This window comes from Elephas maximus, chromosome 16 (assembly GCF_024166365.1).
Source record: "Elephas maximus indicus isolate mEleMax1 chromosome 16, mEleMax1 primary haplotype, whole genome shotgun sequence".
Classification (NCBI taxonomy): Eukaryota; Metazoa; Chordata; class Mammalia; order Proboscidea; family Elephantidae; genus Elephas; species Elephas maximus.
The window spans coordinates 54278940-54291544 of NC_064834.1; the positions used below are offsets into that span (position 1 = coordinate 54278940).

Consider the following 12605-nt stretch of genomic DNA (forward strand, 5'->3'; position numbering starts at 1 on the left):
ATAGCATATTAGGAATTTTTTAAGTGTTCAGAGTGAGTGGAATATGTGAGGAAATGTAGTGGCGGAAGGTGAGGTAAAGAGAAGTAGGCAAGGACCAGGTTACAGGGAGGACCATATTGAGAAGTTTGGACTATATATCCTGTCAGAGGGGAAGATGTGACATGATAATGTTTGGTTTTATGTGGTACAGCACTGTTGCTGTGGTGTGTAGAAGGAATTTGAGAGGGAGTAATTGCCTATTGAGAAGGCAGCAGAAAGGCCATTTGTATCTAACCGGAAGATGAGAACATGGATTGAAACAATGAGGGATGGATTTCAGGGCTATTTCTGAGGTAGAGGAGTCTCCGCAAACTTAACTTTATGCTCAGCTGCTAACCACTCAGAGGCGCTCAGAAGAAAGGTCCGGCAATATGCCTCTGAAAAATCAGTCATGGAAAACCCTATGGAGCACAGTTCTACTCTGATATGTCACCGTTAGTTGGCATCAACTTGATAGAAACTGGGTTACTGGTTTTGAGATATAGTCAATAGAATTTTGTCCCTGAAACATGGTGTGACACAGCACTGTGCCTCAGGTAAAGGAACTATCTCATGTGTTAGGGTAAAAACACCACAAAGTTTAGTAAAGCAAAAAGGAAGTTTTATTTGGCATATATTCAAAGAGGCAAAAGTGGGAAGTGGACAAACATGCTGCCAGAACTAATGTCTGCCCGAATCCAAAGAAATTACAGGACAGACACAATTGGGAAAGCAGACGAGCATGGTACGACAGCCACTTCTGCCCAAGTCCAAGGAATATTACAGAATAAGCAAAAGTGGGAAAATGGACAAGCATGCTGCCAGAGCCAAGCCTGTCTGAGTCTAAGGAATGTTAGAGTCATCAGTATATATCAGCATTCCAAATGGGCAAAAGCATTGAAAGCCTCACCTTTTCACAGATTGGCTAGAAACTGTGATCCTACATTTTAAATTGTCTTTCTTAACAATCATTGGTACAGGTTTCGGTAAGGACAGTCAGGACAGTCAGGAGGGCCTTCACTGGTACAACAAATCTTACTACTGACTAACCCATACTATTGACTAAAGGCTAAAAAAAAAAAAAAAAAGGAGAGTGGAAAGTATGTGGGTCACCTGTGCTATGTTTTATGAGTTGTTTATGTTAAAGTTTCCCTAAAAGATGTCTTTCAAGATTGTCCTAGCTATTGTCTTTATACCTTAGGGTCCAGTTGATGTGTCCTTGGGAGTCCAGCTCCAGCTGGGTCATATTCTAGGAAAGGGAATAGTGGCTCCAATATTATCTCCTAAATCACTCAGAGAATTCAAATTGACCTAAATTGCTGCTCCGGCAGTTTCGGACAAGGAGAGGGACCCAATACTAGGGCTAAGCTTAAAGACATAAAACATAAGATTTTAGATTGCAGGTGTTTTCTTCTCTAGGTGCGCTCGGTTACTTTCTAGAAATAACTTACTTTTCAACACCCTTTAGAATTACTATACCACCTCTCTGCTGGACTGTGGAAACCTAGTACTTCCGCCACACTCAAGATGGCGACATTGGAATTAGGCTTTTTCGATACACATTCTGGGTGGCCCCGCCTCCTGAAAGGAGTTACTTCCGCCACTCTCTACGGGCCCCACGGATTTTACACGGTCTTGCAGGATTCAAGATGGCCTGACTTCCTCCTACTTTTCATTGGTTGGATCTTTCTGGTCTTCCGTCCTCATAGGTGGGCTTTGGTTTGATCGACAGCTGTTTTGATCAATGAACGAAGAGCAGAGGCCAATGAGGCGCTGGAACTGGAGAGCCTCCCCAGTGTCTGGGAGGGTGTTTTGGCTGAGGCGGGGTGGAGCAGAGCCGGAAGCGGGAGGCGAGAGTGGAACAGGAAAAGAAGGGAAAAAGGAAGAAGAGGGAAAGGAAGAAAGGGAGGAGGCGGAGGGTGGTGGCGGCGCCGCGGCGGAGGAGCAGGAGCAGGAGGGGGATGGAGAGGAGAAGGCTCATGTGTGGCATGGCGCTCCTGCTCCTCCAGGCGCTGCCCAGCCCCCTGTCAGCCAGGGCTGAGCCCCCGCAGGTAAGGGGGAGGGGGCGTCCGGACCAGGCTGGGTGCCCGAGGGTCGTCGAGGCCTGGCTGGAGAGGATCGGAGACGGCGTCGCTGCCTTGCTTGAGGGGTCTGAAGGAATGTTGCCGTCAGGAGTAGAGGTGGTCCGGAGAAGGGCGCCCGTGCCCGGCGTTGATGGGATCTAAGGGGGCGTCGTTGTTTAGTTTACGGACATCTGTGACTGTTTTGATGTTAGGGAATTTCAGAGGCATAGTGCCAAGCGAATGAGGGGTCTTTGCGACGGCAGTTAGGCCATGTGGATTGGGGGCTGTGACTGGATAGTGGTGCCAGGCTGGGTCATGTGGGGCGCATTCGTGTCCCCCTGTGGGGCATGTCTCTGAGGCAGCGATGCCGTGTGTATGTCTGCGTGTAGGGGTGTATAACGGGAATTGAGCTGGACTGTGGGGGAGGGCGGCTGAGGATATTTATTTCAAGCTGGGCAGGGACAAGTTCTGAGGGCATCTTAGCTGCAATTTTTAATGGGTAAGGGATGGCGCCTTTAGTGGTGGTTGGATGCAGGACTCTTGGAAGGCAGGTGGGATGAAGTAGACTGGGACCCCTCAGAAGGAAGGGCACAGAAGAGTTATAACAAGCTCTTGCTCTTAGGCTGGCCTCCCTGGGAGAGCAAGTCACTGATGCTGATCTGGGCCAGCTCAGAGCTTTTGAGCAAAGGGTGGTGCTGATGCCAATATGGGTAGCAAGTGGAGCACCCCAGCTTTTCTTGCTGGGTGGCTTGCTTTTTACCCAGGCAGAAGAGCTTGCTTGTGCTGACTCCAGTTCTGGCTGGCATTTCGAAACCCTAATGGGAGTGTTACTCCTGGTGCCAAGTTGGGTGGGGTGCAGTAGGGGGAATTACCCCTCCTTCCCTTGCACTTGGCAAGGCTTTACCATTCTATTTTCTTCACCTTCTGTTCCCTTCACTCCTTTTTCAGAAAGGCACGTACACGTACAGAGACAGCATAATGGCAGAATCTATACAGTTTAGTGTTTGAACTTAGTGTTGTGACCAAGAGTAGGAGCAGAGTGCCAGCAAAAATACTTATCCTTTCCCTAGGAGTTTTTGGGCTGCCATTTCACATATGCATGCATCCTGTTTTGCCCATTAGTATTCTCTATTTTTTAATGAGTGAAATCTACATAATATTAACCATGTAACGTATACAATTCAGTGGCCTTTATTACATTCAGAGTGTTGTACAACCACCAGCTCTAATTCCAGACATTTTCCCTACCTCCCCCCCCCCGCAAAAAAAAAAACACCCACACCCATTAAACAATTACTTTCCATTTCCACCTACCCACCCCAACAACCCCTGGCAACTACCTGTATGCTTTCTATCTCTGTGGATTTACCTATTGTGGGTATTTCATATAAACAACCCTATAGTCCATGACTTTGTCTTGGGCCTTTTCACGTAGCATGTTTTTGAAGTTCATCCACATTGTCGCATGTATCAGTACTTCATTTATGGCTGAATACTATTCCACTGTTTGTATTTACTGCAGTTTATCTGTTGAAGTATCCTCTGTTTTTTTCCTCAGGTTATAAGTATATTAGAAATATCATGCGGAAGAAAGAGAACTCATTTTTTGCCCCATGGATTCCTTTCCTGGGGCTGTGATCCTTCGGTTTTACGCTTTGTTGGGGTTCTTTGTTTTCTCAGTTAAAATCATAAACTGGAAGGAGAAATAAATTTTCTTGGTCTTTTAAAAAAGTTATAATCCTCAGGACTGGTAAAGTTAAGAACAAAATATAGAATGATAATAATAAGCCAAACCAGTTGCCACTGAGTCATTTTTGACTCGTGGTGCCCTATGTGTGTCAGAGCAGAACTGCGCCAGAGAGTTTGCAATAGCTGATTTTTTGGAAGTAGGTCACCAGGTCTTTCCTCAGAGGTGCCTCTGAATAGACTCGAGCTGTTGCTCTTCCTTTGCATGTGTATTTCTGTAAATATCTCTTAAAGATGTTGGTTCCCAATAATCAATAAATAATATTGCTAGAAGGTTGGTTTAGGAATATGGCTTGGCTTTCCAAGGCAGCTCGGCCGGTGCCCTGGCCTGTGGACTGCAGCACCTGAAGGGAGAGCTGTGGTGGGGCTCAGAGTTGATGGTGGGAACCAGATTCACTTCTTCAGCAGGAGGAAGGATGGAAAATGGAGGTTCCTACCACATCATGGGAAACCCTGGTGGCATAGTGGTTAAGCGCTACGCCTGCTAACCAAAGGGTCGGCAGTTTGAATCTGCCAGGTGCTCCTTGGAAACTCTGGGGCAGTCCTACTCTGTCCTATAGGGTCGCTATGAGTCGGAATCGACTCGACGACACAGGGCGTGGTTTTTTTTTGGTACCAGATTGTGTACGCCTGGGAGGTGGTAAGAGGATGTGGAAGGGGATCTTCAACGTCATGTCCTAATTGCAGCTTTGTCAGTCACAGGCTGCTTTCTTATCATTCCTCTGGCACTTCCAATTCTTGTTTTGGGGACAGGGTGGCTTTTGTACTTTGTTCCAATTGGATGGATACTAGCATCGACCAACAGCTATTACGTGGTTACAGTTCCTGCAGAGAAGGGACAGTTTTTGTAATGAGTAGCCTCCCTCTTCTGGCCCCCCACATATCCTCATCGCCCCTCCCTTGATCCCTCCATCTACCTCCGCCCCCAGCCACACACCCATATCTGTTTCTTCAGGATGTACTAGATGTCTATGGTGAGATTTGCATTTTGAATTTTAACCTTTGGAATGGAAGTTACTATATAATTATTAACTCCAAATCTACCACAATTTAGTCAATTTTGCATTTCTTTTTTTGGCTTGTAGAAATCAGCAAGCAAAAAAAAAAAAAAAAATCCAGTGACCATTCCGGCATAGGACATACTTCAGGTACTCATTGCCCTTATTTCAACAAGTGGCTTCCAGCTGACTCTGGATTGAGGAGAGCTTGCTGTACTCATTCCAGTATCAAATGGTTTGAGTACCTCAGCACATTGTTTGCCTGAAGTGGTCTTATCCAGTACAATCTTTGTTTTCAAATATGTTTAATACCAGAAATAGAAGACTTTAGGTGGCTTGTTTCCTCTGTTACCAGTTCCGCACTGAAGCAGCCATTTCTTGTCATCCAGGCCCAGGGAAGTTCACCAGCCTAGCTCACTTCTGTGATCAAGAACTTAGACTTAACTCTCCTGTAGGTTGCTGTGACTCACAGATGTGATTTCTTGAACTGATAAAGAATAGTTGAGTCTCCAAAAAGTAAGGCCTGAGCATTTGTCTCTTGCACTTAAGTCAGGATCAAGGTACATCGAGTTTCTTTGGATTGTTGCTTAAATTTTACCATAAAATCTGACTATATTGTTTAAAATAAAGTCTTAGTAAACCAGAAAAAAAAAGTTGCTATTGAGTGGGAGCAGAACCGTGCTCCATAGGGTTTTCAACAGCTGATACTTTGGAAGTAGATTGCCGGGCTTTTCTTCCAAGGTGCCTCTGGGTGGACTCAAACCTCCAACCTGTCAGCTAGCAGCTAAACGCATTAACAGTTTGCACCACCCAGGGACTGAAGTTTTAGTAGAAATGTCTTTTTTCCATAAAGTGGCACAAATCTGTAGAGACACAGTCCTTACCTTTCTTCTGCCAAGCTTTAAACTTTGAGATGGATGGGGCCCCAATTCCTGCTGGTTTTTTTTTTTACCACACCGCTCAGTAGTATACGCTTTGCTGCCCCTCACCTTTACTCACTCCTGTTGCCCTGGTTTTCATCCCAGAAGCCCTATTCTATTCCCATCTTTTTTCTTTTTTTTTTTAGTTGAACAGGCTGGGTTTATTACTTATTGCAGGGGGAGAGAACTCACACACCATTGGGAACTGAGGGACATCTCAGCAAGAGAATGAGAGAAGGGATTTATAGGATTTGAGTGTGTGTAAGGGGATTTTGGAAGAGGGTTTAAGGAAGTGAGGCTTTGTCCTGGCTTAGATGCTGTCTGGAAACAGTTCAATTTTATGGTTGAGTATCTTTTTTTTTTTTTTTTTTTAATTAATTTTGTCATTGTTGGTGAGGTATTCTTGTTTCTTATGAATGACATTTTCCTTGCAATCACCCTCATTCCTTCTTGTAGAATAGTGGTATGTGAGACTTTGGGATCTTAATCCCTTTTACCTCATTTTCTTAGTCTATTTCATGTCAGTGAGCATTTGTCTAAAATCAGTGCCTTCAGTTTATGCCAGTCCCTTCCAGTAGAATTGAGCAAACCTCTACTGAAATGTCCACTCTTTGTAGCAGGGTATTGCTAGGCCCTGGGAACCCTGGAATACGTAACAGAATTCCTATCCTCAGGTAACTGGCAGTCCTGTAGGGCACATTTGTACAGTTTTGTAATTAGTCCCTGGGTGGTGCAAACTTAATGCGTTCAGCTGCAAACTGACAGTTTGGAGGTTTGAGTCCACCCAGAGGTACCTTGGAAGAAAGGCCTGGCAATCTACTTCCAAATTAAATGTAATTCAGGGGGATGAATACTGTAATGGAAGTGTAGATAAAGGGCATTAGGAACCATTGACTCTGTCATGGTGAGGCAGGCTGGGGATGTAGGGAAAGCTTTGTAGAGGAACAGGCATTTAGACTGAACTTTGATGTTTAAGGATGGGTAGGATATCTGTGGACCAGGAAGGAGGAAAATTTATCCTTGTGTGGAGAGTGAAAACGGAGGATGTGTTTGGAGGTGGTCCATAGTCTGTGGCTGAAGCGTTGGGTGTGGGTGTGTAGAGGAAAGACCAGTCACTAGAAAAGGACGTCATGTTTGGTAGAGGGTTGACAAAAATGAGGGAAATGCTTCGTGAGATGGATTGACACAATAGCATGGACAGTGGGCTCAAACATATCAAAGATCATGGAGATGGTGCAGGACTGGCAGCCTTTCATTGTGTTTATACATGAGGTTGCCATGAGTCAGCTCATACTTGATGGCAACTAACAACAGCAATATTCCCTTGTATGCATGTGCCACATTTTATTTATCTATTCATCAATTGATGGATATTTGCACCAGTTCCACTTTTTGGCTATTATGAATAATGCTATTAACATTGGTGTACAAGTTTTTGTGTGGCCATGTGTTTTCATTTCTCTTGGGTATATACCTAGCAGTGGAATTCCTGGGTTATATTATTATGGTGACTCTATGTTTAACCTTTTTAAGGAACTATCAAACTATTTTCCAAAGTGGGATGATATTTAATTTTAATTTAAATCAAATGGCTACATGTGGCTAATGGCTACACATTGGACAATGCAGATCTAATAGCTTTCTAGCTGTAGGAGTAGGTTGCAGTCTAGCTGAGTGGTAGGGTCGTGGGCTCTGGGGTTAGACAACTAAATTCTAAACCTTCCTCTTTTGCTTGCTCTCCTTCAGCAAGTTATTTAACCTCTTTGTGCTTTGGTTTCCCTATCTGTAAAATGGTAATAATAGTACCATATAGGGTCATCATGAGGTTAAAAGACATAATATATACAAAGCTTAGAAACTGAGATCTGGGGAGTTTGAAAGTGACTTCCTCATTTCTGTTCTATATCTGAGATTAGGCTTGTCCCTGTGATCTTTTATCTACGTAGGTAACTTTTCCTGGTGAACCTGTATGGTTAGAGGAGTGGTTCTCACCCAGGGACATTTTTTGCTCCCCCCCCCGCCCCACCAGAAGACAGACATTTGCCTGTATCTGGAGATGTTTTTGAGATGCTGTAGGCATCCAGTGAGGGGAGTCCAGGGATGCTGGTAAATTTCCTTCAATGCATAGGACAACCCCTCATAACACAGAATTGCCCAGCCCAAAATGTTAGTAGTGCTGAGGTTGAGAAGCCCTGGTTTAGTGGTACCTGCTGTCCCCTTACCAAAAACCATAAATCCAAACCTGTTGCCATCTAGTCGCTTCTGACTCATGGTGACTCCATGTGTTAGAGAGTAGACCTGCTCCACAGGGTTTTCTTGGCCGTAATTTTACGGAAGCAGATTGCTAGGTCTCTCTTCTTAGGTGCCACTGGGTGGGTTCCAACTGCCAGCCTTTAGGTAGTTAACGGAAACCTTTTATGTCACGCAGGGACCTATCCCCTTACCAGCTCCTGCTCATTAGCGTGGAGTTTGAAGTCAGCCTGCCTGTGAAGAGAGAACATAGTTCTGAAGTGTATGGAATCACCTCTGACAACACGTTTTAGGTGGGACAGTTTAAAGCTTGATACCCTGAATCTTGGTGATGCTAAGATTTGTTGAGATGTGTTACCAGTCAGCTGTGTTTCGTCAACCAACATCAAACATTTGGAAAACACATTTTTTAGTTGGTGGTTCAGTAAGCAGGTGATCCTCCCTTATTCACCCAGTCTTGAACTTTCTTTCCTCTTTCTTTGGTCTGCCCTTGTAGCTTCATTTTAAGAATGTGATTTGTTTTCCCCTCAGTGAAAGCCTCATGCCTAGTTACTTTCTCATCTCAGTGTCCTCCGTAGTCCTATAACCAATCTGAACTGAGTCACGTTCTTAGAACTTTTTCCCATTCCTATTCCAAGTCTTGGCTCCACTGTCATTTTTGTTTCATAAATGTTAGTTTGTTCTCATGCACACTTAGCCTGTGGAAACCGTTAGGTGTTCTCAGGTTCTACCACAAGTCAGGTGGAATGTTCTGGACCTCAGGGTGACTATGTCTAGAAGAGCGTCTTCTTTTTCAGACCCCCAGAATGCAGTTCATCAGTGGATATTTGGCACTAGCAGGCAACTGCTTATGGATGTTATGAATACTTTGGATGGCTTTGGATTAAAAATTCCAGTTGCCTATTGAATGCCTGACCATTCATGTCCCTGAGAGGGCCTCTTCCTTTCTTGCTTTAATTTGCTAGGATTAACGCTTGAGGGACCATCAGGATACAGGTGGTACAATGACGTGGGTTCATTCTTTGTCCCTATCACCCCAGTTGTGGGAACCACTGGGGCCACTGATTCCACTTTAACTGTGTAGCCACTGAGTGACAGAGAACAATGATGCTAGATCTCAGTGACATGTTTACTAGAAAACATACAACATCAGGCTGAGGTCTGACTTGTGGGCAACTCCGTTTTGGATCATCCTTTGCCATTCCACTAGGTAGAGCAAGGTCTGGCCAAAAAACTGCATACGTTACAGAAAGCATAACAAGTACAAATAAATCCAGAACATTGGGACGTGGAAGGTCAGGAAAGCGGAAACAGATCTTATCCTCTTGAATTCTGTGACTTGTTGATACAATCCCGGGCTCTCCTAATGTGGGAAATAAAGTGGGTCATCCTCTCAGAGGTGTAGATCACCATCCTTGCCTGGACTGGGCTTTTGGGACACTCCTGCTCACTCAGTTACATTCCCATGGCTTTGATTTATTTACTCTTGATTTTCTTCTTTCCACAATGTCTTCTGTGGGAAAACAGATGAACTGTGTGTATCTTCTGTTCCTGGTACCATCATTGTAATCCTCACAGTGCCAAGGCTAAGTTTTGATTCAAGATTTCAGGTATCGTAAATAATTACTTGTTTTGGAAGAGGTAAAAATAAATGTAAGAAGTTGCAGTAATATTGTGGCTTTAGAAGGGTGGGTCCTAGGGTGAAGAATTATAAAAACATGTCTGTTTTGGTTTTTAAATATCAAGCAAGACGAATCTTATGTTGTAACACTATTATTACACATTCTTCCAGATCAGAGGCATGTGTTCATGGAGAAAATATTCATGTTTTTCAAAATTCTACATGCTGCTTTTTTTGTTCACCATTTCCTAATTTACCTTCCACGTCTAAAATTCCACCTGGCAGTTTCACTCCAGTGTATTAAAAACCAACCAAACACAGAAACAACCCCCCAGAAAACAGCTTAACAGCTTAGTCTATTGATTGAATGTAAATATTTTTCTCTCTTAGAAAAATATTTCATTTGGGAGAGGGAGTTAGTATTTGGCTCTCTATACTGGCATGCTGGAGTACGTATTGTAGCTCTTTGGAATTTGAATATAGGCTTGGAAGGTATTAGCTATTCATCCTGGGTACTTCTTTCTTTTTACGTGGGTCCGTTATCTTTAAATCTGCAAATTCCTTTGCCACAGTTGCCAGGAGAAGAGCAGAAAGATTGTACCAGTACGAGCTGGCACAAGGTTCCCTATGGCTGTCTCTCCATTTCCTCCTTAGAGCTGAGGGCTGCTTTTCTTTCAGCCTTAAGATATGTTTTACGTTTTTACATCTCTTTTTAATTACACAAAAATAACATGCTCATAACCGTGGTAAATAATACAGAAATCTAAAAACGAAAAATGAAAGTTCTGTGGTTTGGTGTGTATTTTTGGTGGTTTATTATTATTTTTTTTATACACACATACACACAGGAAATTATTAGTGCGCTGGAGTTATTTTCTTTCATTTGTTTTTAAAACAAAAATGGGATAATTTGTGTCATATTTTACAACGTGAGCCTTTTTTTTTTAATTCTGCTTTAGATGAAGGTTTACAGAGCAAATTAGTTTCTCATTAAACAATTAATACATCTATTGTTTTGTGACACTGATGTGTTGTAATGTGTCAACACTCTCCCCTTCTTGACCTTGGGTTCCCCATTGCCAGCTTTCCTGTCCTCTCCTGCCTTCTTGTCCTTGTCCCTGGGTTGGTGTGCCCATGTAGTCTTGTTTTGTTTTATGGGCTTGTCTAACTTTGGCTGAAGGGTGAACCTCAGGAGTGACTTCAGTACTGAGTTAAAAGGGTGTCCAGGAGCTATTCTCATGGGGTTTCTCCAGTCTTTGTCAGACCAGTAAGTCTGGCCTTGTTTTGTGAGTTATAATTTTGTTCACCATTTTTCTCCAGCTCTGTCTGGGACCTTCTATTGTGATTCCTGTCAGAGCAGGTGGTGGTGGTAGCTGGGCACCATCTAGTTGTGCTGGACTTAGTCTGGTGCACTTTTTTTTTTTTAAACCTTAACAATACATTGTGGACTTCTTTCCATGTTTGAGTATCTATCTCTAATTTTCTTAAAATACCTCCCTGTGTGCTATTGCTTTATACCATAATTTATTTAACCACTTCTTCATAGATGGACTAATACTGTTTCCAAGTTTGTGCCATTTCACACTGCTAAGGTGAATATTGTACTTCTTTGTGCAGTTATGCTAGATTTCTAGGTGTGTGATTGGAGACTGTGGGGTTTTAGGGCATACAGGTTTAACGTTTCCGTTTTCATCAGTAGGGTATGCAAGGGCTCCTTTCTCCCACACACATAAGCAACTTTTCTTCACCTACACCTTCTGCTTATCCTTGAAGATGTGCCTTCTGACACTTTGAACAAGGACACCTGGGGAATGTTTGGATTTACTTCCTTGAAAACCTTATAGTCTCAGTTTGCTTAGCTTCTAGTCTCCCTACTGTCTGCAAACCTGGTGCGCTCACCTAGGGCAGAGAGCCTGTGGCTGGAGGAGGGTACAAATGCCTCCTCGTGTGCTAAGGGAAGTAGTTTGTTGTCCTTGGAAGGTGTTGGGCAGGTGGCCTGGAGCTGTCGACTAATCACTGTATGGGACACAAGTCTAATTCTGAGACTGACCAACCAGTCTTCTGCAGGGGTCATTCCAGAATTAGGGGAACTTGGAAGTAGCAAAGCAAGCAGTTAGGAGTGCAGACTCTGCAGCCAGACTGCCTAAGTCGAATCCTAGTTTTACTCTGACTATCCATATAATCTTGGGCCTAGTTAGTTAACTCAGTTTCTTGAGGAATAACCAAAACCAAACCCGTTGCCATCAAGTCAACTCCGACTTACAGCGACCCTATAGCATAGAGCAGAACTGTCCCATATAGCACCTAGTTTATAGGATTATTATAAGGGTTAATTGAGTTAATACTTAATAAGCTCTTAGAACGGTGCCTGGCACATAGTAAATGTGTGGTAAATGGTAGCCTTCATCATTATCGTTATTGTCAGAGCTTTGGGGAAGCGGCTTCCCTGTTTCCTGACTGACCCACGATCTGTTGCCAGTGGAGGATCTGAAGAATATATTTTGATTAATTCCTAGTCCAAAAGACATATGTATCACATTCCGTATCATCGCCTTGACCATCAGATGAGAGGTGTTTTCCCAGCAATTGTTTTCAAATAATAAAGTATGAAATGGTTTATTCTTAGAGCGGATGTATTAGAATATGCACTGTTACTCTTGTTTGCCCATCTTGTGCTCACTTGCATGAGGCAAAGAGTGGTGGCATTACCACCGATAAGGAAGTGCGCCATTGTCTCAGGTGTGGGAGTGTTCGGCGTCCATTCTGACCACAGTGCTAACCACAGTCACATCTGTCTGCTCTCAGCACACTATGTACCGTACTGAGGTATGGGGGCTCCCTGGAGCTTGGCTCCTGCCCCCATGCTCCATTTGGCACTTCCTGTTCTGAGGTGAGAATGATTTCTGAGGTTTTTTTTTTTTTTTTAATAACAGCTTTATTGAGGTATAATTCACATACCATAAGATTAATCATTTTAAAGGGCACAATT

At 43.5% G+C, this 12605-nt stretch overlaps 1 protein-coding gene across 1 annotated transcript in view; it reads left to right on the top strand.

Moving 5' to 3' along the window:
• Positions 1-1845: 1845 nt before the first annotated feature.
• Positions 1846-12605, top strand: part of WBP1L (WW domain binding protein 1 like) — a 66300-nt gene continuing 55540 nt past the window's right edge. Inside the window, exon 1 of the mRNA XM_049854835.1 lies at positions 1846-2069. Coding sequence (XP_049710792.1) covers positions 1980-2069 — 90 coding nt within the window. The 5' untranslated portion in view covers positions 1846-1979. The remainder of the gene's footprint in view (positions 2070-12605) is intronic.